We start from the raw sequence: 26,281 nt of genomic DNA on the forward strand, positions 1-26,281 counted from the left end.
ACTTCCTCCAAGGACATCGGAGATATGCATATTCCTGCAAATGAAACTATACAACAACCTTTTATAATAATTCGTGTATTCAACCAATTTATAAATTAATTATTTTTTAACTTTTAGATTTAATGTATCGACTTTTTTGCATTATTTAAGTGATATTATTGACTAACATAAGCGTTGTTTTTTTTTCAATAAAAAACTTCAGAAAATGATTTTATACAATTATGATCATACTATTAATTATCTGAAACATATAATTTATAGGATGCTAGTTCCTCATTCTCCGCAATCGATATTGGTCGTGTCGACTGTAATTTCAACTTTCACATTTTTGGCGACCATCACGCTTCTTCCACTTTTCTACATGAAAGTTCAAAGAATAAATTCTCAAATGCTCACTGATTTGAGAAATTGTCATGTAAGAAATATCAATGTTAGGTTTTTTGTAAATCTGAGTTTTTCAGCAAGATAGTACCGATATTTGGAAGCAACTTTCCCAGGAAAATGTCAGAGGAAAAAGGTCTTATGGTCGTGATGCGCCTTCAATTCCAATGGGCAAATGTAAGCAATTAGTTTTCAGTTTTTATTATTGTGACTGATTTGAACTTTCATAATAATTACGTAATGAAATCCTTCAACTAATTGCTTAATGTTAATTTTGGTATTTCCAGGCTGTAGTTGCCAACAAGGAAAACCTGGGCCTACTGGACCAAAGGGTCCTGACGGGGGACCTGGCCAACCGGGACTTATTGGACTTAATGGAAGAAACGGAAGAAATGGAAAATACGTAGCTTCAGAAGCTCACAATGAGCCAGCATGTCAAAAATGTCCGGTTGCACCGCCAGGACCACCTGGACATCCGGGACGTAAGGGTCCAAGAGGTACTGCAGGAAATGCTGGAACAGCTGGAAAGAATGGAATTCCTGGTCGAATGGGACCACCAGGACCGGCAGGAGTAAGAGGGCCACCAGGAGAACTTGGAATGCGGGGACCACAAGGAGATCCAGGAAAGGTGTTGAATGGAGCACCACAAGGACAACCTGGACGACCAGGAAAAGTTGGTTCTAGAGGAAAAGCAGGTCATACTGGAAGGTTTGTATTTACTGTATTTTGAAAACACATTTAACATTTCTTCCTTTTCATACAAAAAATTAAATTTCCACGGTATCGAATTTCAATGTGCATTGGTTTTCCTGGGCACACATACACATTTCTTTGATTTCACCATTTTAATTTCATTTTAGATGCGTTTCGTAAAATATCTAAATAGTACCAATTTCGTAACACCAAAAACTAAGTATCAACTTCCATGAAACATCTGAAAGTTTTGAAATGTTGCTTTTTGTTGAGGCATTTCGTTGAAATATGATAGTCAAAACTCTTTGTCTACCAGGAGAATTTTTTCAAGAATTATCAGCCAAACTATGATACAACACGAAAAATTGTGACCAACATCTTTCTCCCACTCTACTCCGTTCATCGTCAAATGTTTGTTTTTGCAAAGTCCATTTTCTTTGTTTTCTCCCCCGCCAGTGAGCCGGTTTGTATCGAAGGAAAGAGTGCAGAGACTCAGAGAGAATACCTTTGTTCGTTTTTGTCTGAGCCATTTTGTCATAATATCATCATCAGCCTCCACCTTCTATCTTTTTGTCCGTTTTTCCGATTGAAAAGTTAATGGTTTAGTTGCCACCGCGGAGTGTGCGCTTAGAAGTATGTATAGTTGATTTTTGGTGTTTGAAGAAAAAGTTTCGGCGATAACAATATTGATTTAGATGATTTTTAACTCTTTTTTTATCTTTTCCGTGTCAAATTGTTTTTGAATTTTTTAATTTCTTGACCACAATAATTAAGTAATGATTCGAATATTTAAGAAGAGATGTTCTTTCTACATTTCCATTACTTACTTCTAGAAATGTCTCTAATTTTTTAATTTTAAGATAATTTTAATGATGATTTAAACTAAATAGTTTGTTTTCAGAGACGGACGTCCAGGTCTAGAAGGAACTCCAGGTACAAGAGGTGTTCAAGGAGAACGTGGTTCTCGTGGAGCTCGTGGACCACCAGGACCTCCAGGGCCAGCAGGATCTGACGGTCGTAAAGGATCTTGCGCTCATTGCCAGTCAGACGATAAACTAAGTCAAGGAGGAGCAAACAGAAGACCGGAAGAAACTGATCCGGAAGGAGAGTTCTCTAATCAACAGCCTGCTTCCTACGAAGAGCAACCTCCCGTAATCACCACTACCACTACGGAGACTGCACCAGTTTATACTAATCCACCAGCTCATCAGCCAGTGCATCGGTCTTTCCCTTCAGCTGAACCACGGCAATCTCATAAAAATTCCCCTTCGGTCCCAGTGCCACAAGAACAATACAACTCTGCAAATTCTGGTTAGTTTCATTTTTGTTTTTTTTTTCAAAATTTAAAGGTGTTCTATTCAGAAGTAATTCCCAAGACAATCAACTACCCTGACACCATAAATCACCAATCCTATAAACATGATGGTGATGTAAGTGTCGCCGGAACTACTGATGATAGTGAAGACGTTAACGTCATCCCAGCTGGACAATATTCTAGCCGACAGTACGCTTCAAAGACGAACAAAATTGGAAAAGCCGTTCATTTCGGTTATTCCAATGATCAACTCTCCTCTTTTGTCCCAATGGGAGCCACCAGTGAGGAAGATGAAAATTATGGAAAACCAAGAGCCTTCCAAACAAATAAGGTAAGTTTTAAATTTTGCAGATGTTAGAAGTTGAAATCATAAATTAGAGTGTAATATGTTCAATAAGCAGGTTTTGTTATAGTATACAATGGGACAATGGAGATTTTATCAAATTCATGTAGTTGAATGGGTTAAACAACAAAACAAATTAACCCAGAAGTTCAAATTCTCATGTTAATAATTTTATAGTTCCGAATTATTCATTGAGTATTTATACTTTGATAAAAAACACTAGCAAGTGTATCATCAGTTGAAAATTGCTCTGAACCACTTCCACTCAGTCAAAATATATTCACAAAAAACAATTTTTAACTTAAAATATTCTTGTGTAGCAATATTCTGCATTGCAAAAAGTATTTCAATATCAAAAAGAAAATCTCTAAATTTCTAAGATTTGAGTGATTGAGTGATAATAAACAATTATTTTCAGGGCTACAATGTCCAAATCATGGGGTCCGGACCAACATATAATGCAGCTCCAGTCGGTAATGCATGGAAACAACCAGAAAACCATAAAGTCCGACAATACACTCCCCAATATCTCCCACCACCAGCCTATGCGTGAATCTAACTTCCCAATTGCAATTGGGATTTCGTTATGGTTTTCAGCTGTATTTAATTTTTTGTACGTTTTGAATTTTATCACTGGTAAAGTGGTTATTTATGAGGATTAATAAATATATTCTAAACAACTAACTTTTATGAGTTTTTTGAGAAAAAAGAAAAAAAAACATTTTTTGAATACTAAAAATTCAATTAATAAAAAAATATATATTGCAATCGTATTTTCCATTATATTATAACTGTTTAAATGTCTTCAAATCCTTGCCAACGTTTGGTTTGTCAACTTTTCAATCAAATAACTCGAACACAGACAACTTTGATTTTTGAACTGTCACAACAGTTACAAACAATTCGAAATGTTTACAAGTGTTCTCTAGTTGTTCGTACTTTAGTTTGTTCTCCCTTAATATTTTTGTGCACACGAAAAAGTTTCGTTTAAAACAAAGAAGTGAATCTATTGAAATTCTATTGCGGAAAATATTATTTGTACCGTATCAGTTTTGAACATAAATTAATCAATGAAAAGTAAATAATAAGGCGATGAGGAAAAATGTCAAGAAAAAATTAAAGATATACATTTAAATTTTTGATTGTTTTTGTGACATACCATGTAGAATTTTGAACACAACTCGAGCATCCCGTGCAAATAATTTATTTCATACAGCAGTCGGCGGAGGCTGTAAGAACTGTCGATGCAACGTGTCTCCACACATTTCTTCATCAAAATCATCACATTGAGAATGACTAAACACTGAATGACGAGCCCAGTTTACTGAATGCCGAGTTCTCTGAAAAATATTTTCTTGGGTTTTTCAAAAATATTAAATTATTCATTGTTTTACCTCGAGTACTGCGTGCGGTAAATTATGAAGTGATTCAACTTTACAGCAATGAAATACTATGACGACTGCAATTGAGAAAAGGAGCAGAAGGGAACACATTGCAATTGCCAATACGACAAGTAACGTTTCAGGGGATAAAGTCATTCTGTAAAAATGCAACTTTTGGCTCAAGAGCATCAAAAATGTTTGAAAATTGCTGAATTTGAACTACCACACGAATGACTTCATGTGTTTAAAATTTAGAGTATTTTCGGTAATTCAAAAGTTTCAAGAACTTTCAAGCTCCCGTTTTTGCACTGCTTACAAATGGTTACCGTATTTTTCTTCTTTGTACACTAAAGGGGTAAAACTTGAACTTGAATTTCTACTAAAAATCTAAAAATTTCACACATTATTTGGAAAAAAATGTCGAGCTTGTCTTCCTCGATTTAGAGAGGGCCAAGGAATTTTATAAATGTCAAAACCAGAACATTATGCGTCATTTTCAGAAATTTAAAAAATTCGAGTTTTTAAAAACCAACATTTTTTGTTCAGAAAATAATGGTAAAAATATTTCGGAACAAAAATAACTGAAATCAAGAGTAAAATTTTACTTTAAGCATGTTGGCTGAAAGAGAAAATAATTTGGCATTTTTTGCTTTGGCATTTTTGTTTTTTTGCTTTGAGTGTTTTCAAGTTCCGCTTTCAGAACGTTTTTTTTTTTCAAAATTGGCTTTGTTTGTGAAATTTTTGATAAACTGTTCTTCACGAAGGGAAAGGCTCATTTCATGTCTCGGCAGTAATCTGTTAACTATTATTTTTTAACTTAGGATATGTTCAGTTGCGAGACTTAAAAATATATTTGAAAAGAATAAATCCAAATGGTAAAATTTAACTTGATCTAGAAAACTTATATCCGCTTAATTTATTACCCAAAATATTTTGAAAATATGAAAAAAAAACTCTTGGAGATTTCGGAAGGAAAGAAAAAAATTAAACATAATTTTATGTAATTGAGAAATTGGGAGCTTTCAATCTGCAAAACATTTTCGAATTTTGCAAAAGCTCGATAGAATTGCTTTACAACATTATTTAAAACAATCGTCGAGTTTATTTTTCCGTATATTCTAAAATAGTTTAGGGATTGAAAAAACGTTGTTTAAAGCAACCAAAAAACAACTTACGTAAAGAAACAATATTTCTCAACGGCTGGCTCTCTGGAAACGGCAAGCATAAAGAGGGGCGGAAGTCTGAAAACTTTTAGATGAGAAAATAGGAAAAAGGTTTTTGGTAAAAGAAAGGGAAATACTATGTTCATATGTTGGTTGAGGGCGGGTGGATTTCACGCTCTAATACCCACATCATCTGAATTTTAGTGGAAGGAGGAGGTTTTTGAGAATGTTACTACCATTATTATATATAAAAAAGAATAGGAGCCAGTCTAAGAAAACAATGGGCAGTAGAAAAAATATAAGTTATGTGTGTGTTTTCTACCAGTGAAACAATAAAATAAAATTGTTTATTGTGTTTTGTTTTCAAATAGTCCAGAGGTTAACGATTGCGCTAAGAAATTAATAATTGAATTTTGCAAACTATGATAATGCACATAACGCATTTGAAATTGAAGTTAAATTGCTTTCTGTGAAGTTCCCCAGAAATATCTATTTTAAACATTTGGTTTTTTGAATTTAAAAGTGAAGAAGTGTAAATGGGGATGGGGAGAGTAGGAGCCCGTACGAATAAGGCAGATCTTGAAAGAAACTATCATTGTGCACAATTCTTACTCGGAGAAGATACCATTTGAATTTTCCTGGGATAATCTCACAAAATGGGTTTTTAAATGGGTTTAAATGGTTACAATGGGTTTCAGGGTTTTTTAAAAGAACTTTTATAAGAAAATCATATAAACATTTTTGAGTTCACTTGATTAAACTTTGGAAACTCTGTTTGACTTTCATGTATTCTCACAACAAAAACACATGTTCGTGCTTTAAAATGTCCACTTGGAAGAACACATTTTGTGGAACACGAAAAAATGTGCAAAAGAATGAAATTGAAAAAAAATTGGTTCCACTTCCCAAAAATATGAATGAAAAAATTCGATTTAACGGTGGGAAAACTTAATTTTCGTCTTCATATTCTTTTGGTGTACCATGAAGACGTCTGGACCGACATTTTTAAACAATAGAAACGGCTCTGTCGGGCCGTTTCCATTTTACCATTTATTCATATCCTGCTTTCTCAAGAAAGCCCTCTTTTTGTCTCTATTTGTGTGTTATGAATAAATAAATATAAATACAAATATATAAGGCAGTCACTGATTTTGGAGCCAATGAATATTTAACTTCAGACTGGCATGTTCTCATTTCGCAACGCCACGATTTTTTAATCTTTCGAGCTTGTCATGGTAAAATATTCATATCCAAAAAATTATATTCTTCAATAATGGATCTTCGAAATATAAAATTAAAAAATGATTAGGACAAAAAAAGATTTCTCGCAGAGTTTTCTGCTGATCGTCGACTCCTCCGGCTATAAATGGATAGAGTATCCATGAATTCTAGTCCATCCATAACATCGGGAGAAAATGCAATAATCCCGTCTTCTTGCTGAAATTTTAAGTTTTTAAATCAGAAACGACTTTATAAATTTAAATTCAATACATATCAAAACTAACAGTTTTGTCGACTTCCTCTCTGCCAACCAACATTCCAAATCTTGCCAATGCATGCAATTGTCCGACTCCTGACACCAATCCCTGCTTCATATTTAATGATTGAGCCAATTGGAACATTTTTCCAGCTAATTCTTTAGCTTTTCCAACATGCCGACCCATGTAATGTACTCTATCAATCATTTCAGCAGCTACAATGTCGAGAGTAATTGTTACAAGAATTACGCCAACAGCCAGAAATAAAACCATATGGATTACGTTCATGTCAGGCTGAAACTTTGTTTTATTCACCTTTTAAAAAATAATCGTGTTCTATAAATGTTTGAAGGTTTCCTAGTTTAACACTGAAAAGATATGAAAGTAACTTACTGTCAAATCTCCAAACCCTATTGTAAAAATTGACGTCAATGAAAAATAAACAGAATCCAAGTATGTGATATTAGAAGTTGAACATAAAATAAATCCGACAACAAGTGGATAAGCAAAGAGAAGACAAACGAATATAGCTGCAGGAATTGCCATATTATTCTGAAAAAAAATGATGAGAAATGATAAAATTAAAATAATGATTACTCACATCTCCAAACCAACGTGTTACCAATTGGGCAGCAAACTTGCCAGTATCAGCCATAGTAACAAGAGTCAGTGGAATTCCGAGTAGAGCATATGCAATTAGACACATTCGACCATATGCTGATACGGGAAAAATATATCCATACCCTGGAATAGGCATGGTGAAAGACGGGAAACATATAATTTTTAAAGATTATAAGTAATTTTTGTACAAATTTTAAGTTAAATAATATGTAGGCTACATAGACTAGTTTTTAAAAAAATATTTTTGGACATTTTCAGTTCAATTTTTGGTTCAGCTACTTCCAGTCTAAATGATTAAAACATAACGTAAATTTTTTGCCGACTTCCAAAATTAAACTTTATAGATATAGTTGATTATAGGTAAATGCCACTGTTTGTCAAATAAATAGAAAGTTTCAAAAATACAGTCAAAATGGCAATTTCTCAATTTTTGCATAACTTTGCAAGTCGACAAAAAGCGCTCTACGGCTTTCACATTTTAGAATGCTATAAATTACTCAAAAACGCCCAATATTTTGAAGACTTTTTTCCACACTGAAAAAATACCGAATTGTTTGAAAAAATGAAAGTAGTGGTCAAAACTTAAAATTTTGATAGCTTGGAAAAAAACTTTTTTTCAAAACTTGAAATAAGCTTACCAACAGGTATTACTGTAGTTGTGGTAAACACCAACGCTGACGAGAAAGTCCACATATCTTTTGGTATTTCGTGATTTAGAAAAAAGTATTCAAATGCATGAGCATTATGAGCATCTTCCAACATTAAAATTAACTTCTTCGTATATATTTCTATACTTTGTTCCGAATTTTCTATTCCAGAAGTAATATTTCCCATAAATTGTTGCTTGAGATCTTGAAATTCTCGAATTGCCTTTTCACGTCTTTTGAGCTCTTCTGGATGCTCAATTGATAAGAATAAATATGCTCCACCCAGTGCATAAGTTACGCAGCTTAAAACTAGGCCCGTATGCAGGGCAAGAGGTCCAAGGTGCTGAAAATGTTATAATTTAGAAGGGTGTGTGTTTTTATTTTCCAAATTATTTTTTTAGTAACTTCAAAAGTGAACTGAATTGTGACTGAATTTCAGAGTGCGTGACATACCAGATTTTTGTCTTCCAATAAAATTCTCAACTTGGAACAATGCAAATTTACACTGTTGAATTGCAAAATGTGAATACTGAATATTTCAAAAACTTACATATTTATTCAAAAGACTTCTATCAGTCGCAACTTTCTTATCTTTACTTGTAGCTGATAACATCTGAATCTTAGAATTCTCTTCCATTGAAACCGTCATTTTTAAGAAGAACAAGGAAAAAGTTGAAGAATGAATGTAAGGGAAGAATAAGGACCAAAAAGAAAAGGGTGGTTTTTATATATTAAAATATTCAAAAGATCTCATAAAATTGTGAGGGCGCAGACATAAAATACTAATTGGATGGCGTATAGGCAAGAGTCTCTTGAATTTTTGAAGATGGGGTCACTAATTACACGTCTTGCAATTCTTTTAGAATGTTCAAAATGGATCAAAGCGATGTATCACTTGTGGGATTTTTATCTTTTTTTTTACATATTTAGTCATATTAGTGAAGCAATATAATACATAGAGTATATGAAATTAGTACAAAATAATATCACTAGACATTTTGAGAACAATCCAAATGCTTAAAGTAAGTTTAGGCAAGCACAAAAAGAAAACTACCAAACCGATATAATTTCTAAATAGTATTTCCTTTTAACTTGGTCTTCTTACGTTTTACACCGAGAATTCCAAATTTGCAATTGAGACAACTGGCTGAGTTGTCGCTCGCTAAGATTTCAATAAGAAATGTTAACCTAGTTCATAAAGTGAGCTAAAAAACCCAATAGAACAATGAAATAGAATATCCATTTCTTTTCCCAACCAGCACGAAACTTTTTCGAGGTCCCCTTAAATTGTTTCTTATATCTCTTCGTCTTGTGCACTCTCTCGGCTTCATCAGAAATGCAACGTCTCACCTTGTTTCCGTCATTCAACTTTATTATTTTTGGGTATTTTATTATTCGGAATAGTGCTTTTACATGTAAAAATGTACAGGGATACAATTATAATTCTGCAAAAAAATAGTTACATTGTCTGACAAAATGTAGAAAACCATTCTATGTGTATTTTATCACTTGGAAATATGAAAATGAAAAAATAGGAAAATATTTAGCTGACTCAAATCATTATCCGAGTTAATTCACCTGTTACTTCAGAATGAAATATGTAAGATAAAGTGATTTATTTTTTGGTCTAGTTTTTCCAATTTTAGACAAATTAGACAGAAATGCTAACGTTTTGTCTGAGGTCTCCAAACGACCAAAACTTCTGCATTTTATGGAATTTGACGTTTTAAAAAATTAATGTGTAGTTTTTGCATTAAGAAAACCGAGCAAACAACAGAAAATAGGAGAAAAATGCGAAGAAATTGTGAGTACGGTAGCTTTGAAGTTTCGGTCGTGTCGGGACCTAGAACAGTAGTTTTTGTACCAAAATTCAATAAATTCTGGAACCAAGAGTGAAAATTGCAAAGACTAGATTAAGTTGTGTGTTGTTTCAAAAATATAAAAATACGAATTATTATTTCAATCCACGTTTATTCATGACTATGCTTTTGAAGATATTTAAGAGATCACAATAAAATTTGAACAAAGAAAACAAGATATTTCAACAGAAAAAGATCATCCATTAAATGAGTCAATTCGATTTCTTGACTTTTTGTTCCATGAGCTTGATGGCTTCTTTGATAACTTCATCATCTTCTTCATTTTCATCCATTTTCGTCTTTCCTCCATTCAACTTTTTGAGAAGTTTGTCTCTTCGACTTTGAATCAATTTTTGTTTTTTCATTGATTGTTTGACTCTCCAATTGAACATGAAAACCACTAAAATTAATGGAATTGTAAGAGCCAACACCGATTCGACCGTATAGAATGGGTGATCCAAAATCATCCAATACAACTTTTGAAACTGATTTCGTATATTATTCATCTACAAAAATTGAGAGATAAAAAAAAGTAACTTAAGAAAAATTAAAATGAAGTAGACAGAGTCTTTACACTGAAAAAGTCTTTACTATTCATAAAATGGATACTGAAGTTATAAATTAAAACTTTATTGATAAGTACAAATTTGTCGTTTTATTGGTACAACGAAGCTGAAATCACAGAAAATACAGAAAAAACACTGAGATGATAGAGACAAGAGTGTGAGAGAAAGAAAACGGAAAACCAGGTCAGTTGTTGGGAGGATAAAGCAAATAAGAGGAGGAGCGACACTTGAGCACTTCAGCAACCCGTATGGAGGACAAGTGAACTGTACTAGTTGAGAACAGACGATTGGCTGATTTCTTCCCAGTGCATATCGGTTGGAAGTCGTGCCTTGATTTCTCGTCTGAAATTGGCACAATTTGAATATGAAACAGATATTCGTAAAATACGTTTTTTGTGACAATTAACTTTAAAGGCACACGTCACTTTTCTGAGCGGGTCTCGCCACAATCACAGCAGTAGTTTAAAAATTTGTAGAATTTAATAGTAGCCAATTTTATATAGAAAATTAAATTATGAAATTACATATTAAGGGAACAATAAATCATGAGAATGCGTACTTGGTGCATTTTATTTGACGCGCGATATCTCTTAGCGAAAAATACAGTAAGAACTCAAATAACAATAGATATTTAAGCTCTTACTGTAGTTTTCGCTAAGAGATATAGCGCGTCAAATAAAATGCACTAAGTACACATTCTCATGATTTATTGTTCCCGTAATATATTAAGCTGTTCAGAAATTTCCTGAATTTACCTCAAAACGGTATGATTATATATTTTTTAATTGGGCTCTAGCAAAAATGTGACCGAAGAGAAACAAATCTATAAATATTGGATACGTACCTTTCTTCATAGTCATCAATACTAACTCGGAAAATCGAAGAAGCAAGTCTTAGTCCGAGATTTCCGTAGTAGCAAAACCTCCTTCCAGATGCTACAAAACATTTCCACATGGTGCATAGAATTATCTCTCGGAAAATTCCCCTGAAACAATTACGACGATTTATGGATGTTATTTTCGAGAAGTTTGATTCTATTTCGCTGTTTGAATTGGAGAAAGATAATTTTAAATATTTGGAAACTTCGAATTCATTTAATCAATTATTTCAGTTTCATTTTATGAACATTTCTGGATTTTGTTACAGTTGTATTTTCTATTCCCATCTAATAATACGAGAGGAGAAAAATAAAACAATGTTCAAATTTGTAAAACCCCATGATAGTTTTTTTTTCAGATATTCTTACTTTGTTCCGTTCATCATTCCAACGAAACCGGATACAGTTCTCCATGTTATCCATAAATCAACAGTAATTTCCAGCAAGCCAAACTTATCGATTCCAAAGCGAGGAATTGTCCAGGATTTCCATGATTTGAGTGTTAATTGTTTTTGATATCGTGTTCTGGAAATTGGAATATTCAGAAATTTTCTTCAATAAACTTTAATTAACGTACTGGCACTGAATACACATAACTTGTTGTACAGCATTCGCTTTCGAAAACCACATGGCCAGGCATTGATGATGAACCCACTGAAAAAAAAGTTGGAGTGAAAAACTAGAATTATTCGCGAAAATCGAACAGTTTCTCAAGGTTATAACAAAAATTTTTCAAGGTTCCTGAACTTTCCTAGTTAATTTTAATATCAATTTTCGCAATATTTATTTTGATTCGATAAGCATATTGATTCATGTATCTCTTTTTTAATTTAACACTCATAAATTTAATTTTTCTATTCAATAAGCATAAAAAACATTTTTCGAATATGAAATCTCACGTGAATAGATCCTCGACATCGACACGGATGAACGAAGCTTAACGCATTATCACTTTCCGTTCCGAAGCAGAATTTACAATATTTCTCGGTTTCCTGCTCATTTCCGTCGATTTCTAACGCCATCTTCCGTAACGGTTTGTTTATTTGTTTTTTTTTAATATAAAATCTGATTTCCAAAGAGGAAACCGGATTTCTTTGGTAGATACTTGAAAAGCGATGTGATGAGGGAGAAATAGCGTGCAAAGAGAGGAGAGTTGTGTCGATTTACGCGAGTTGGAACTATGGCAGGCAACTTGTCGCTACGAGACCCATTGTCTCTTGGCTCAGCCTAAATTTATATCGATTTTTCGGAAAAAAACAAACGTTTTGTTGTTTTTTAAACTTGATTTTTGTTTCATAGGTTCAAAATTTTAAATTTCGATCAATATTTATTTCTTCAATGTTTTGAAATCAGGCATTTCGAAATTTATTGATTTCCGGTTGCGAAATTGGTTAAGACTTTGTTTACTTTCTGTTCTGACTGGCGATATCTTTGGAATTTACTCATAATTTTTGTTAAGTTCTTACAGATTCACACGGACTAAACGTAAAACCACTTCTATGCGATTGTATTTTATAGTTTTCATCGATCCATGTAATTTCTCTCGGTGTGCACGTTCTTTAAATTCTGTCGATACATGCACATCTTCTGCTCTTGAGTATGAAGGAGACGATGTGCAGTCATTTTTTATTGTTGACATCACCAGTTTAAATAATCGATATTCTAAACGCTGCGTTCTGCACTTTTTCTGTTCTTGCTATCTGTAGAGAAAACACTTTTACCTTCACTCTGCTCTTATTTTGAAAAATAACGTTATTCCTCCTCCCTCAATTTCCCCTTCTCTAATTATTCTCTATCGTTTTTTATTTTATTAAAACTCTTTTCAGTGACTTCCTCAAACTGAAAGATTATGTCAAACGCTGTTAGTAGGGGGCCTGGGAGAGGGAAGCCGAATCAAGGTAAGTGCTCACGGTTTTTGTCAGTTTTCTAATTCCTTCAAGGTTTTCATTCAGATCACAATGCAGTTCCTATGCAGGATTCATCCCAACAATTCGTGATGCCATTTGTTAACACATCTGGCCCAGTGAACTCAAAGTAAGAAGTTGAAAATATTTTCCATGGCTAAAGTTCTTTTTCAGCTATCAAAGAATGCCAATGAACCAGTCGGCGTATCCACAATATGGCCAACAACAATACAACCAACCACAAACAAATCACTATTATCCGCCACAAGCACCACAGCACCAGCAACAATAGTAAGTTTTTTTTTAAATATTAAATATATTTAGCTTATCATTTCCAAAATTTTACTCACACTGAAAAATAAATTTTCTTAAAAATATGAGTATCCCAAACGCTTACTTCTGTTACCTACCAGTTTTTCATGAATATCATTTTCAGTGGTGGATATCAGCGACCGGACTATGGTCATCAACCACAGATGTACAATCAACAGTACCAAGGCTACCAAGCTCCTCAGCAATACCACCCAGAAATGCCATATCAACCAGCTCAGCCAGCACAACAACAGATGACTCATACAGCTCCACAAGAACCTAAACGGCAAAGGAAAGCACTGGAAATTGTCGATCCAACTACGAAAAAGGCAATTGAAGTGACGCCTCATCTTGCACCAGCTGCACCAGCGCCAGCGGCTCCAGCAGCCCCGATTGCCCCAGAGGAAGAAAAGAAAAAACAAAACATTACTTTAGAATTCTTGAATCAGGTCAAAAATGAACTACATCATGAAGACAGACGACATGATAATCCTCCTGCGGTCCCAGCTGCGGTCCCAGCTGCGGTGCAAGCTGCTGTACTTCCCAATTTTAGCGTACCACCGCCAGCCCTGGGACAGACACCTCCAGCAGCATCCATAGCTCCACAAGTTGTACCGTCCGTTCCGAAAACTCCAGAAGCACCAGCAAAGGCTGATTACGAAGTAAAACAAGCAGAAACCCTTGTGACGCCTGTTTCATCTCCCCATGCATCAGACACAACCACCACTACGCCCGCCAGTGGAACTGCAGAATCAGCATCTACTGTAGCTGATGTCAGAGTTACTCCAACACTGACAAAGGAAGAATCAAAAGAGGAAACTGATGATGATAAATTTGAGGAGAATGATGAAAGAGAAAGTACGCCAGACGTTGCTGACTCTTCTACAGAAAAGACTCCTGAGGAGCTGGAAATCGAAAAAGCACAGAAAGAAGCCGAAGAGATTGAAAAGAAAAAACTTCGCGAGGAAGCTTTAGAGAAAAGAATCGAGGAGCTTATCCTGGCCGGAAGTGCTGTCATCTCGGATGGAACTTTTGGAAGAGATTTCATGGTTACTATTCGCGAAATTGAAAAAGTTTTCTCTCGGACCCCATGTCCACTGTCACCAGCTCAGCTAGCTGATTTCGGATTGGATATCAAAACGATGCGAGTTTCTGATAATAAGAAGCCTAATTTCACACCAAACTGGGCAAACAAAGGAGGAAACCGCCAGCAGGTTGTAAGTTATCATTATTTAATAAAAGCCATAATTCAAACAATATTGTATTTTCAGCCATACCGTGGAAGAACAACCACAGATGGAACCGGGCGTGGCGGTCAGCAGCAAAGAGATCGTATGCACAACAAGCGACCACCAGTTGTTAGACCTTCGATTGAACGAGTTCAGAGAGTTACACTTCCATCATCGAAAGATGCATGGAAGCCAGACCGTCAAAAAACCGCGGAAGCTGTTGCAAGCGAGGAAGCTGCGGTTATTGTAAGTTATTCGTGATTAATCAAAACTATAAACTGTTAAACCAAATTTCAGGAAGTTTGTAAGAAGGTTCGGTCTCTTATGAACAAGGTGACGCCTACATCACAACGTCCTCTCACCGAAGAATTCATTTCCTACAATGTATCCTCCAACGATGCGCAGCTCGCTCAAGTTGTCGAAATCGTCTTTGACAAGGCAGTTGAAGAGCCAAAGTTCTGTGCTTTGTACGCTGAAATGTGTAAGGCTCAGGCGAATCATGAACTATCCCAGACCGGCGGAAAGTCAGCCTTCAGAAATAAGGTTTTGACTCGGACGCAGATGACATTCCAGGATAAAAAAGACATTGATGCAGACAAACTGGCAATCATCGAAAAAGAAGAAGATCCAGTGAAAAAGGAATTGATGCTTGCAGAGGAGAAACAGAAATTTAGACGGAGAAAGTTCGGAGTTATGACGTTTATGGGTTATCTGTATAGAAATCAACTTTTATCCACAAAAATCGTCCAAACGTGTACATTCGAATTGTTCAATTCGATCAAGGACCAAGATATTAAAAAAGAGGATGTCGACGAGGAATCTATTCACTGTGGTCTTCAACTCATCGAGACTGTAGGCGTGATGTTGGATAAATCAAAAGATTCCACGACCGTATTCCTTGATCAATGGTTCCAGAAGTTGGAAGCTGCCAAACCTTACTGCTCAAACAAAATCCGTTTCATGATCATGAATCTTATGGAGCTTCGCAAAGACAAATGGATTCCAAGAAAATCTACCGAGTCTGGACCGAAAAAAATCGATGAAATTCACAAAGATATTCGTCAAGAGAAGATTGAAAATGAGAAAGCTCGTGATCAATATGATCGGGATCGTGATCGTCGTCATGGAGGTGTCAGACCAAACAGCAACTCTCTCAGAAAATCAGTTCCAGTCTCCAGGAATTCATTGGATAGGAACCGAGGAATGCAACACCCTGAACAAAAAAGAGCCGCTGCTGCAGCTAACACAAAACTTGCCTCATCGAGTAAGTATTTTCAGACAAATATTTCTTCAATATTAATTAATTGCAATTTCCAGGTGTTCAACCCAAAAACATCTCGCTCTCTTCGATGGATAATAATACTCTTGGGAAGAGCAAAAAAGAGTGGCATTCTGGTGCTTCTGGTGGAGGAAACACTTCTTCCGAATCTGCCGTTCCAGTCAAATCAGCTTGGGGGCGACGTGATTCCAATGATCAACGCAAAAAGTCGACTGTTGACGAGAAACAGGCCGCTTTAGCTGCTGCAAAGGAAATCAGTGCAATGTCAATTTCTTCGCGGCGATCCACATCACAAAATTCGAATACTGACAAGACCGACGATGAGCTGACTGAAGAAGAGAAAGCTGTCAGAGCCAAGATTATGAATACCGTTAAATCCGATCTTCTAGAAATGTCTAGTGGTGAGCTCTCCCAAAAGGAATTGGTTGACTCTATCACCGATTATGTTGGAAAAGAAAAATACGGTTCGCCGTCATTGACAGTAGTCTATGAGATGATTATCCGAGCTGTGATCGAAAAAGGTTTGAAGGATGATGATCGAAAGAAGTTGGCTATTGCTCTGCGGATGTCATTGGTCAGCAAGACTGAGAAGCAAGCTTTTATAGAGGGGTAAGGCAAGAGTTTATGATTTATTGAGCTTTACAAATTATTTCAGAGCTACCCGTTTCTGCAAATTCGCTAATGATGTTGAGCTCCAGCAAGATTATCCCAAATTGTGGACCGTTACTGGTGAAGTTCTCGTGAACACAAGTCATGCTCCACATGACGAAATTGGAGAAGTTGAATCTTTCTCATTAGCGGACATGAAGCCAATTTTCTCAGCTGCCAAAGGAGAAGGAAATAAGAAATTTGACCTTCTTGTTCAAGTTTTGAAGCAATTGGTGAGTTATTGCAAATTTTAGTGCTCAGATTCAGTACATTGCGTTTATTTTTTTAATTTAATTTTTTTCAGATCGAGCTTGAGCTTGAAGTGACTGGCGCTGCAGAAGGAATCTCGTGGGAGTTTTCGGACATGAAGTTAAAGACTGAGATGGAAGAAGGACTTTCAGCAGAAATGGAAGCAGTGACGTTTAAAAATGGAAAAACGTTGTCGAGCTATTTGACGGGCAACTAATTTATCGTATTTTTGGATTTTCAAACTCCACAGTAGATTTATAGAGAACTTTTTTGTGTGCTAAAACCCATTTTAATTATCTATATAAGAACGAGTTGTTGATAATACGGTCTAAACATGTCAAGTTTTTCGTTTTTTCGCCGCGCGTCCATCCCTACCGATTTTATGTCTTATTGGGTATCCCATTAATGGTTTTCGATATTATTGCTTGTTTTTCTTTTGTTAGAGGTTTGCAAGAAAAGTTTCAAAATGAATAACTGATTATCATGATTTAGCTGAAGTAAATCAATTTTCAGACATTCAGATCATTTTTCCTGCAAACTTCCGCTCATTCTACAACTCGTCTCGAAACGTGAAGATTCTCTTCATTTTTCGTTTCGAGACGCAGAAATCAACTCGTTATAGCCCCTTTCCCACCCACCTTACCCTTTTCTTCTGATGATCACTAAAAATATCACGTTTTCCTCCAAATCATTAAATATTTATATCCTCATTTGGATTCCCGTTTCGTTTATTTGCTCCCAGTTCCCATTTCTTTCATTCGTTTTTCTATTTGAATAACCCTTTCATAGTCTCCTTGTTTATTGTTTCTAAATTAGCTGTTGGTTTTTTATTGGTTTCTCCCTTCATATTTCCATACCAGTTGGTCCCGAGAACATTTCTTGCTATGCTTGTTTTCGTGCTTAAAGGGTCTTTTCTAAGAGACGGTCGAAAAGTCGCTGAATTTTTTCGGAGTGCTGGAATTTCGTTGAATTGCATCGAATTTATCGTAAAACGAAGACTTTTGACTAGCTCTTAGCTTCATTTCTTTTCCAAATTTCCTAATTGTGTGTAAGTCAGTGCCTTCGGTCTGATTCCTGGATCTTCTAGAAATTGTGACAATTGGTTAATTTTAATATCCTCTCATCAGCCCATCTTAAATTTTCCACTTCCTTGAATTCTACGTTTTTCCTGTTTTAACTAATTGTCCTTCCGTTATTATCATCATCACCACCTCCACCACAAATAAAAATGGGCATCAAAATTGTTTTTTTTTTTTTTCATCATAGTTCTTGTTGGGGTTGTTCCCCATTTATATAGCTTGCTCTGTTTTCTCATCAAATGCTCACAGTTTTACGTTGACTCGATTTTGAATAAATATTTAGGAAATCGTGTCACTGGCGAATGTAAATGAAATCTAATATGAGAAGGAATAATATAAACAGTAATCGAGAGAATTTCGCCGTTTCGCAGGTTTGTTTGAATTTATTTAAAATTTAGACCTATAAAATTAAATAGTTTTTGAAAAAATTTGCTACAGTAACCTTTGATCTACCCGCGCAAATCTCAATTCTTTTTTCGTTAGAAACTTCATTCATCTTTCCTTGAGACAGGTTTTCAATTTTTGTCATTTTTCTTTACATTATAAAATTTTAAACTTTATTCTCGATCTGCGTAGTAATGGTGATGCTTGTCGAGGTTTGCGACAATGAATAGAAGAATAGGCAACTGATTTCTTTCAATTTTATTCGCTTCTCTCTCTCGTCTTCGCCTCAAAACTATTCTCTCAGTCTAAGACAAAAAACTGGTCTGGACACAGTGACTGTATGCAGAGTGTTTTTAACCCTTTTCTACCTCTCGTGTGCGCGCACGCTCACATACACACGCGGAGGATGTCCGTGAAGAAAAGAAAAGTAGAAGAGGATGAGAGACGTAGACATGTCCAGCATGCAGCATTAGTAGGGGTCCCTCTTCAGTCGATATTTGTCTCAATTTGAGTGGAGGCAAAGGAAAGCCGGCTTTTTTGGTGATCTGATCCTGTCAGTTTTATTTATGCATGATAAAATTAGTGGTTTCTGAGGCGTCCTTTTTTAAGAAAACTCGAATATCTTAATTATAAAATTATAAAATATCATTCAATATCCCTAGTAATGAAATTTTCTACCTTTTTATCTGAGTTTTTAGACGAAACGATGCGGGTTTTAAAAGAGTTTTGGAGATAAATACATTCTGTTTCCAAAAAAATTAACGCTTCGTACTGAACCATATTGTTGACATGGTGCATAGTGACATGGTTTCCCGTTTCAATAGAGCTTAGTATAGTAGTAGTTAATTAATCTACATCTTCTCTGTATGCTTTGTAGTAAATAAACATTATTTTACTTTCTATTTTAGAGAACTACCATTGGTACTCACAAGTTTCGTTTTCTTGTCTCTATTATTTAGTTTCCATGATCTTCACAATTTTGGTTTGAAACCATTGTCCATGTTTTTTTTTCTGCGCAGTTTCGGGTAATTATCCTGTCCCGCCGTTCGTCCCCACCCAATCCTCCCGTCAACACCAAAAAGCGTTCGTTCCGCTTCAATTACTTGAATCGATAGATGTTATTCGTCAATCCTCGTGGTCTCGGCACGAAAAGTCCCTCGCTTTATTCACCGTCCCTCCCACTCATGCTTTTGTTTAGATGAGTCACTATTGTTTCTTTCCGCCTACTACTACTGACTCGGCTGCAATTTTGACCTCAACTCCAATTACTTACGTGTTCGATCGATTTGGTTAGTGTGTCCTTCAGATGGTATTGTTGTGTGTTGAAGAAGTATAACACATTTCTTATTTCGCATCTTTTATTGTGTGTTCATATTGGAATTATAATCCCTTCGTAGTACGGTCTCTTTCCAATAATTGTTTTGATGCTTTTGAGAATTTTGGGTGTTTCTCTTCTCGATTTTTTGTTTTCAATAACAACAACAAAAAGAAATAAAATTCATTTTTTCGAAGTTACTTTTTGTGTTTTCAACGGTCACCTTCAATTTCCGCTCCGAAAAAGAACCTGATTTTCATAAAACGTCCGCCGCCGCTTCGTCGTCGTCATCAACAGAATTTTATCATCGCATCAGACTTGAATAGAAGCGAAAACGAAAAAAAAGACATCATTATATTAATAGTAATTTTCTAATGATGGCCATGATCACAAGTGTGTTGAGATTTCTCCGATTAGTAGATGTAGGAGACGTTGATGATGATGGTGCTGACGAAGTATTCAGTTAGATGAACGTTATTCTGCTTCTTTTCATTCTCATTCTTGACGCCTGCTTGTTTTCCGTTTCTCCGGTTTTTGGTTTGCCTCATTTGAATATATGCTACAGTACTCGACATGAGTGTAAATACTTAGGTTTCCGTATCTGACAGCTAAGCTTATTACGATTCCCGACGGATTTGACATTAATAGACCTAGCTGCATTAATGTTGTTCCTTTATTTTTGTCCTTATAATAATGCTGAATAAGAATGATATTTTAATTATTTTTGAACCGAACAAAAAATTTGCGTAATGTGCAGTACCCTAAAACGATTTCAAATTATCCCTATCGATTTGAAAGTTTTTGAAATATTTTGGTAAATTACGCTGGTTAGGATATAATTATTATGTTGCTATTCACTGTTTCCCAAGTTTTCAATTCGATACTAACCCATATAAAAGAGAAACAAGATTTTTCTTGCCTTCGTGTCTAACATCTTCTTCCAATATTTCGATTTTCTTGCCCATTTTCCCATCCACTGTCCAGGTGACGCATTAATTCAACGCAGCAAAATGTGAAATCAAGATGTTACGTAACGGGGGATCCTAGCCTAGGAATCATCAAGATCAGAGAGGTAAAAGGACATCAGATAGAGGCAGATAAATTCACAAGAGACTGACTGCAGCTGTCTTTCTTTTACGTCATGTTTGCAAAATGACTGGCGGCATCCCCGAAGGTGTGTGTGTCCTGTAAATCTAGTAGTCAAGCACACATTGAGTTTTGGAGGAAAAGGAGGAGTGTTCCGGCGAGTTTCCGCGCGGAAGAAGAGAGTGTGAGAGCAACTTGATCGTCTGGTTGCTGAGCAAAGCTACGCACACCTTTTGGCCATGTTTCCGTCGTTCTGGCTATTGTTCCATATTTGTATTGATTTTCCCTATTTGGTTTAGTCATGAAATGTTTCTCTGCAAAACTTGACGACATTACCTGATTGTTGGTCAACAAATCTTCTTTATTTTTGTCGTTTTTGTTACACATAAGAGTTTTGGGATCGCCCAAACGATTTCCGATAGTTTTATGGCTGATTTCTCTTGATTTCGTAATAATTCAGATCCTCACAGTTGTCGTATTCTCCAGTCAACACAGTAGTGACTCACTTCGGTTTGGATGACTAACAATGTCAATCTGTTTTCGTTTTCTTTCTTCTACTGTGATTTAGTGTTCTATTATGCATTGACTATTACAATAATTAAGTTACAGTCCTGATCTCGATTTTATGAAACTAACTACATCACACACTACGTACTCCCATTCCTGTCAAGATTGTAATCAGCTGATGTAAAAGAATGTCCCCTGACCGCAAAATAAATGAAGAACAGTCTATTTTTCTTAGTTCAAGGTTGACTGTAATAAAATAAAAAAGATTGAATTGAATATTTGTAAAAAATCAATTTCTCGGCTTCATAGAATTTTTCGCCAGATCTTACGCGCTCGGTCTCGCCACGCGGACAACGGGTTACTGTAACTCGTATCAACTTTAGATTACGTCTACGTAATGATCTCGCGTTTTTTGAAATATTATTCTGAATCATGTCATAAATTAATTAGAATATATCGTCGCTCAAATTGGAAAGGTGTGTCTTCAAAATATTTGTCAGTATGAAATAACTTTATTTACCTAAGAATTATTTTCAAGATTGCATAGTGCTTTTGAAAAGTATTGCTATTTGAATCCGACATTTTTTCTTATTTCCATTTCGAAAGTAATAACAAGTACATATCCAGTGTCAACTTGTCACCTTGAAGTATGAAAAATGACTACTGCACTTTTTCACGGTCGTCTTCATTTTTTTGTATTCTTTTATTCCGATATGGAGATGAAAACCGGTCGATCATGTGCCCCCAAGGGGGCTGATCATGATTTCACCCTCCTTTCACACTCTATCCCCCACCACCACCTCACAATTCTTTTTGGTCTCACTTTCGTTCCAAAAAGCTTTGTTATACTCTTAGTTTTCTTTTACTGTAATTTTTAAATTCTATTTTTTTTTCGTTGTAATAAATCTTATTTCTAAAGGTTCTCTCGAAACAATGGCTCAAAAGTCGGATATATCAGTGGAAACGGCAAATGCAACATCTGGAAAACCAAATCCACCATCACCAAAGTCCCGACTTGCAATGCTGAAGAGAACCAAGAAAGGTGAGAACATAGCTGAGTTCCGAAAAAATGATTTCTCAATTTTTGAGAGTATCCAATTGTGAATGTAGAGATATCAATTTGATAATTTAACGAGAAGATAGCCTTTTTGCCAATTTTCAACAGATAGATAATGTTATCTTTTTGTTATCTATAACATTTTCAGGAAAGAGTTCAAAGTTTATTGGTTCACTCTTTCTTTTCCCCCAAAAACTTGTGACAATGATCTGCCAAGCAGAAAGTTTGCTCCTTTCTTCTCTGCGTCTCACTTCGTTTTCTTATCTCTTTACGCTCTCTAGCGCCCGCTCTATGTGATTTCTATATCGATTTCTAACGAGTGTTTGTATACTTTTAAACTCATTAATAGATTTTGCAAATTTCATTTTAAGTGAATACCTAATTATCATGAAAAAGACGCAATTAGGGCGTTCGTTTTCCAAATCATTCAAGCAGAAAAAGGCGCGGGGTATGATTTACTCTATAATTATCAATCTAAAATTTAAACTTTTTAGCATCAAATGCATCATCGGATCCGTTTCGCTTTCAAAACAATGGAATTTCCTACAAGGTGAGTTTTTTTTAATGATTCATGTAGTAGTTTTTGTAAAATTGTTATTTCAGGGAAAGCTGATCGGAGAACAAGATGTGGACAAGGCTCGAGGAGATGCAATGTGTGCTGAAGCAATGCGAACTGCCAAGAGTATTATCAAGGCTGCTGGAGCTCACAAAACACGTATTACTCTTCAAATCAACATTGATGGAATCAAAGTTCTTGATGAAAAGAGCGGCGCTGTTCTTCATAATTTCCCAGTATCAAGAATCTCTTTCATCGCTCGTGATTCTTCTGATGCTCGAGCTTTTGGACTTGTTTACGGTGAACCTGGAGGCAAGTACAAGTTCTATGGAATCAAAACAGCACAGGCAGCTGATCAAGCAGTTCTTGCTATCAGAGACATGTTCCAAGTTGTTTTTGAAATGAAGAAAAAACAGATTGAGCAAGTTAAGCAACAACAGATTCAAGATGGTGGAGCTGAAATTAGTGTGAGTTTTTAGAATAATTCCAAAGATCCAATGCATTTTTAAATTATAAAAGTCCATTGTTATGACTTTATAAAAGTTCCAGAGCAAGAAGGAAGGTGGAGTCGCCGTCGCTGATCTTCTCGACTTGGAATCCGAACTTCAGCAAATTGAACGAGGAGTTCAACAACTTTCAACTGTCCCGACAAACTGTGATGCCTTCGGAGCATCACCATTTGGAGATCCTTTCGTAGACAGCTTCAACAGTACAGCCACGTCAAATGGAACTGCAAATATGTCTGGAACTCAAGTGCCATTTGGAGGACTTCAACTTCCACAAGTTCAACAAATGCAGATGCCAATGGTTCAAATTCCTCAACAATCTCATCAGAATTGGCCAACATCCGGAGCTGGATCATTTGACGCTTGGGGACAACAACAACAGCAGCAACAAATGCACCATGCTCATAGTACACCTGCTTTCGGAACAAACGGATTCTCGGATACTAATCCATTTGCGTCGGCTTTCAATACTCAAGCTCCGCCACCACCACTTCCAACTGTTGCTCCAACACAATACCGTGATCCATTCTCTGTACATTCCTCTGCTATTCCAAATTCAAATATTGATTGGACTGGAACTGGGACTACGAAAGAGAATATGGCACCATCTACTAATATCCAACAACAGCAGTCATCATTGCATCACGCCAGCACTTTTGCCAACTTTGGAGATAATAAGTGAGTGATATTCTAAAACCTAAATTAATAATAATCAAAAACAAGATTCAGGGCCGAAACCTGGAGTGAAAAGAAGGTGACGTCGCTTGAAGAAGCTTTCACGAAATTGGTTGATATGGACGCATTGGTTGGTGGACAGGGTATCAAGGAGACAAAAAAGAATCCATTTGAGCATATCTTAAACCCACCAAAGGTACAATTTAATCTATTTTACTAGCTTTTTAGTTTTTATCTTTGAAAATTGAAAAAATTAGTGGAGTAGGAACTTGTGAAATTGTCCGTAAACTAATTGCAGTATTTTCATTTTTAAATATTTTTCAGGCTTCTCTGAACTCCATGTCGACAACATGTTCTGCTGCTCAAATGGCTGCCACTCAACAGCATACGACTTCATCTCATGCTGATCCATTTGGTGATGATTTCTTCCGATAAATTGTGCCAAACATCGTTCTATTCAATGACCTCATGTGCCATGCAACAACAGCACTCTATCGTTTCTTTGTGTGTAAATTGTAAAATTTTTTTTAATTCTTCATAGTCCCTTTTGTATTTCACTTGTTTTAATTCAGTTTCTATCGCATACACTTTAGACCGGTGATCATCATTTCACACACCCACCCAAAACATTTCCTGTTCTTTTTTATTTTTGAAATTTCCAAAAATTCATATTCATAGCAATGCTAACAAAAATCCTTGTTTTCCTACTTTTTAACCATCATTGATTTGTTTAGCGTTTTAGGGAAATGTTTTTTTGTATTATTATTATTTTATATATTGCATTCAATGGACCACCATCAACCCCCCCCCCCCCCCCAACCATCTCTGTGATATTCTATCGCTATTCTATAGGGCCGTTTTCCAACCAACTTGTCAATCTCTCACCTCCCTTATATTCGCCTAATTTTATATTATCGGTTTGCTCTTCCGCCTTGCGAAATGAAATGCTTTCTGTCAAAATTTGTTAATAAGTTTATAGGAACACTGATTGTTTTAAGGAGGGAAGTAAAAACAAAAAAAAACCGAAAACGAATATATTCACAAATGTTCGATAATGTTCAAACGTTTTCAAAAGTCGATGAAAATTCTGCAACAACACAAGTTTGAAACTACAGTACTCTTCAAAGGCGCACACCCTTTTGTATTCTCTGTGCACGGAAGAATTTTATTTTTTTACTTCATTTTCCGAGACCCGAAGAACTCGGGGGATGTCCAATTGGGGGGATTACCAACTCGGGGGATTGGCCCCGCCCACAGAACCGTGGCTTGCAATACGCCCATTTCTGCAACTGCCGCACGGTTTTAAAACTGTATTTTTCTCAATAGAGCGAGAAATAACAAGAAAAAATAATTTTAAAACCGTGCGGCAGTTGCAGAAATGGGCGTATTGCAAGCCACGGTTCTGTGGGCGGGGCCAATCCCCCGAGTTGGTAATCCCCCCAATTGGACATCCCCCGAGTTCTTCGGGTCTCCATTTTCCACATCAAATAATAATTTGTGAAACTTGGGACTTCAAGCGACTACTATTATTGAGATCGTAGCGAGATTCACTCAGAAAAAACCAGCGTGCGCCTTTAAACTGAAGTTATGATACTTCTTTTAAATTTGAAATCAATTGTGATGGCGCGAGCAGAGAGACGAAAATCAAATTGAATTCGACGCAAGCCGAATTTTTGTTTGGGCACTTTAACAGCCTGGGAGTGAAATTGTATGTATCGACCCCTAAGGCGGAAACAGAAAACAACTTACAGGCTGCTCTAGACGCTGTAGTGGATTGGACAAGGGGAGCAAAACTCACCCTAAGCCAATCTAAGACAGTTCACGTCACAGTAGGGAGATGTAGAAAAGATTTTAAATACCACCTTGACGGTTACCCTATAGAGCGAAAAACAATTACCAGAGACCTTGGATTTCTAATATCAGAAAAACTGGATTTCTCGGAGTATTGGAAGAAATCTATCAATCTGGCGAAATTTCAGCTGGCCAACATTTTTAACCAGTACAGTACCTCCAATAAAAAACTAATGATTCTTTTATACAAAACTTTCATTCGTCCTCGTCTAGAATATGGAACAGTAGTGTCTTCTCCGACGAAAAAATCGGATGAGAAAGCAATAGAGTCTGTGCAAAACGCGTTCACTAGGCGCCTTTATAGTAGAATCAAAAAAAG

General features: G+C 35.9%; 7 protein-coding genes and 2 non-coding genes across 21 annotated transcripts; 5 read left to right on the forward strand and 4 right to left on the reverse strand.

Annotated features, from left to right (window-relative positions):
- Positions 1-259: 259 nt before the first annotated feature.
- On the forward strand, positions 260-3,416 carry col-76 (Nematode cuticle collagen N-terminal domain-containing protein). Its single transcript, NM_063325.7, has 6 exons — positions 260-415; positions 462-558; positions 669-1,089; positions 1,976-2,385; positions 2,437-2,720; positions 3,151-3,416. The coding sequence occupies exons 1-6, from the start codon at positions 263-265 to the stop codon at positions 3,283-3,285; spliced, it is 1,500 nt and encodes a 499-aa protein (NP_495726.2). The 5' UTR covers positions 260-262; the 3' UTR covers positions 3,286-3,416.
- A 331-nt stretch (positions 3,417-3,747) lies between these two features.
- On the reverse strand, positions 3,748-5,497 carry M110.8 (the record flags this gene model as incomplete). Of its 2 annotated transcripts, none has more annotated exons than NM_001381520.2 (3): positions 3,748-4,072; positions 4,127-4,271; positions 5,290-5,497. In NM_001381520.2, 2 exons carry the CDS (start codon positions 4,268-4,270, stop codon positions 3,941-3,943), a joined length of 276 nt encoding a protein of 91 aa, NP_001367067.1. The 2 variants fall into 2 exon arrangements, with proteins under 2 accessions (NP_001367067.1, NP_001367291.1); NM_001381519.1 differs by having other exon boundaries at positions 3,941-4,072; positions 5,290-5,339.
- A 1,007-nt stretch (positions 5,498-6,504) lies between these two features.
- Positions 6,505-8,701, reverse strand: twk-3 (Potassium channel domain-containing protein). Its single transcript, NM_063326.3, has 6 exons — positions 8,574-8,701; positions 8,015-8,366; positions 7,357-7,499; positions 7,149-7,307; positions 6,783-7,049; positions 6,505-6,714 (listed from the first exon to the last, which is right to left on the reverse strand). Exons 1-6 carry the CDS (start codon positions 8,670-8,672, stop codon positions 6,583-6,585), a joined length of 1,152 nt encoding a protein of 383 aa, NP_495727.1. The 5' UTR covers positions 8,673-8,701; the 3' UTR covers positions 6,505-6,582.
- A 51-nt stretch (positions 8,702-8,752) lies between these two features.
- M110.12 lies at positions 8,753-8,864 on the forward strand. The gene has a single exon (NR_051424.1). It is a non-coding gene; the product is annotated as an Unclassified non-coding RNA M110.12 (non-coding RNA).
- Positions 8,865-10,094: 1,230 nt separating this feature from the next.
- On the reverse strand, positions 10,095-10,388 carry M110.10 (Small integral membrane protein 15; the record flags this gene model as incomplete). The annotated part of the gene is made up of 1 exon (NM_001267217.3): positions 10,095-10,388. One exon carries the CDS (start codon positions 10,386-10,388, stop codon positions 10,095-10,097), a length of 294 nt encoding a protein of 97 aa, NP_001254146.1.
- A 107-nt stretch (positions 10,389-10,495) lies between these two features.
- M110.3 (E3 ubiquitin-protein ligase MARCHF5) lies at positions 10,496-12,537 on the reverse strand. Its single transcript, NM_063327.5, has 5 exons — positions 12,225-12,537; positions 11,903-11,979; positions 11,695-11,850; positions 11,293-11,433; positions 10,496-10,790 (listed from the first exon to the last, which is right to left on the reverse strand). The coding sequence occupies exons 1-5, from the start codon at positions 12,345-12,347 to the stop codon at positions 10,718-10,720; spliced, it is 570 nt and encodes a 189-aa protein (NP_495728.1). The 5' UTR covers positions 12,348-12,537; the 3' UTR covers positions 10,496-10,717.
- M110.13 lies at positions 11,684-11,898 on the forward strand. Its single transcript, NR_147810.1, has one exon. It is a non-coding gene; the product is annotated as an Unclassified non-coding RNA M110.13 (non-coding RNA).
- A 605-nt stretch (positions 12,538-13,142) lies between the features above and the next one.
- On the forward strand, positions 13,143-18,317 carry ifg-1 (MIF4G domain-containing protein; the record flags this gene model as incomplete). 5 transcript variants are annotated; one of them, NM_001393134.1, is made up of 9 exons in its annotated part: positions 13,143-13,223; positions 13,266-13,359; positions 13,404-13,520; positions 13,666-14,758; positions 14,813-15,016; positions 15,068-16,034; positions 16,088-16,658; positions 16,705-16,930; positions 17,002-18,312. In NM_001393134.1, 6 exons carry the CDS (start codon positions 13,760-13,762, stop codon positions 17,161-17,163), a joined length of 3,129 nt encoding a protein of 1,042 aa, NP_001379490.1. The 5 variants fall into 5 exon arrangements, with proteins under 5 accessions (NP_001379490.1, NP_001359723.1, NP_001022259.1 ...); NM_001373755.2 differs by having other exon boundaries at positions 13,146-13,223; positions 13,666-14,755; positions 17,002-18,315; NM_001027088.8 differs by having other exon boundaries at positions 13,152-13,223; positions 13,278-13,359; positions 17,002-18,186.
- Positions 18,307-25,073, forward strand: dab-1 (PID domain-containing protein). 8 transcript variants are annotated; one of them, NM_063329.8, is made up of 7 exons: positions 18,307-18,396; positions 22,237-22,359; positions 22,869-22,924; positions 22,978-23,397; positions 23,480-24,114; positions 24,160-24,307; positions 24,436-25,073. In NM_063329.8, the coding sequence occupies exons 2-7, from the start codon at positions 22,251-22,253 to the stop codon at positions 24,544-24,546; spliced, it is 1,479 nt and encodes a 492-aa protein (NP_495730.3). In that variant the 5' UTR covers positions 18,307-18,396; positions 22,237-22,250; the 3' UTR covers positions 24,547-25,073. The 8 variants fall into 8 exon arrangements, with proteins under 8 accessions (NP_495730.3, NP_001122626.2, NP_001360462.1 ...); NM_001129154.6 differs by having other exon boundaries at positions 23,474-24,114; positions 24,166-24,307; positions 24,436-25,071; NM_001373756.3 differs by having other exon boundaries at positions 18,309-18,396; positions 23,474-24,114; positions 24,436-25,070.
- The last annotated feature ends 1,208 nt before the right edge of the window (positions 25,074-26,281 follow it).

The sequence above is a fragment of the Caenorhabditis elegans genome, chromosome II, assembly GCF_000002985.6.
Source record: "Caenorhabditis elegans chromosome II".
NCBI classification, from domain to species: Eukaryota; Metazoa; Nematoda; class Chromadorea; order Rhabditida; family Rhabditidae; genus Caenorhabditis; species Caenorhabditis elegans.

Excerpts from the sequence above, each read along its gene's own strand:
- col-76 (NM_063325.7), top strand. The coding sequence starts at position 263 with ATGCTAGTTCCTCATTCTCCGCAATCGATATTGGTCGTGTCGACTGTA. Across the intron at positions 2,386-2,436 it reads ATACAACTCTGCAAATTCTG|AAGTAATTCCCAAGACAATC; the intron begins GTTAGTTTCATT and ends TGTTCTATTCAG. Across the intron at positions 2,721-3,150 it reads GAGCCTTCCAAACAAATAAG|GGCTACAATGTCCAAATCAT; the intron begins GTAAGTTTTAAA and ends AATTATTTTCAG.
- twk-3 (NM_063326.3), bottom strand. The coding sequence starts at position 8,672 with ATGACGGTTTCAATGGAAGAGAATTCTAAGATTCAGATGTTATCAGCT. Across the intron at positions 7,308-7,356 it reads TAACACGTTGGTTTGGAGAT|AATAATATGGCAATTCCTGC; the intron begins GTGAGTAATCAT and ends ATTTTTTTTCAG. Across the intron at positions 6,715-6,782 it reads GAGAGGAAGTCGACAAAACT|CAAGAAGACGGGATTATTGC; the intron begins GTTAGTTTTGAT and ends TTAAAATTTCAG.
- M110.3 (NM_063327.5), bottom strand. The coding sequence starts at position 12,347 with ATGGCGTTAGAAATCGACGGAAATGAGCAGGAAACCGAGAAATATTGT. Across the intron at positions 11,851-11,902 it reads GTTATGTGTATTCAGTGCCA|AACACGATATCAAAAACAAT; the intron begins GTACGTTAATTA and ends TCCAATTTCCAG. Across the intron at positions 11,434-11,694 it reads GGAATGATGAACGGAACAAA|GGGAATTTTCCGAGAGATAA; the intron begins GTAAGAATATCT and ends TAATTGTTTCAG.
- dab-1 (NM_001373756.3), top strand. The coding sequence starts at position 22,251 with ATGGCTCAAAAGTCGGATATATCAGTGGAAACGGCAAATGCAACATCT. Across the intron at positions 24,115-24,159 it reads GCCAACTTTGGAGATAATAA|ATTCAGGGCCGAAACCTGGA; the intron begins GTGAGTGATATT and ends ATCAAAAACAAG. Across the intron at positions 24,308-24,435 it reads ATATCTTAAACCCACCAAAG|GCTTCTCTGAACTCCATGTC; the intron begins GTACAATTTAAT and ends AATATTTTTCAG.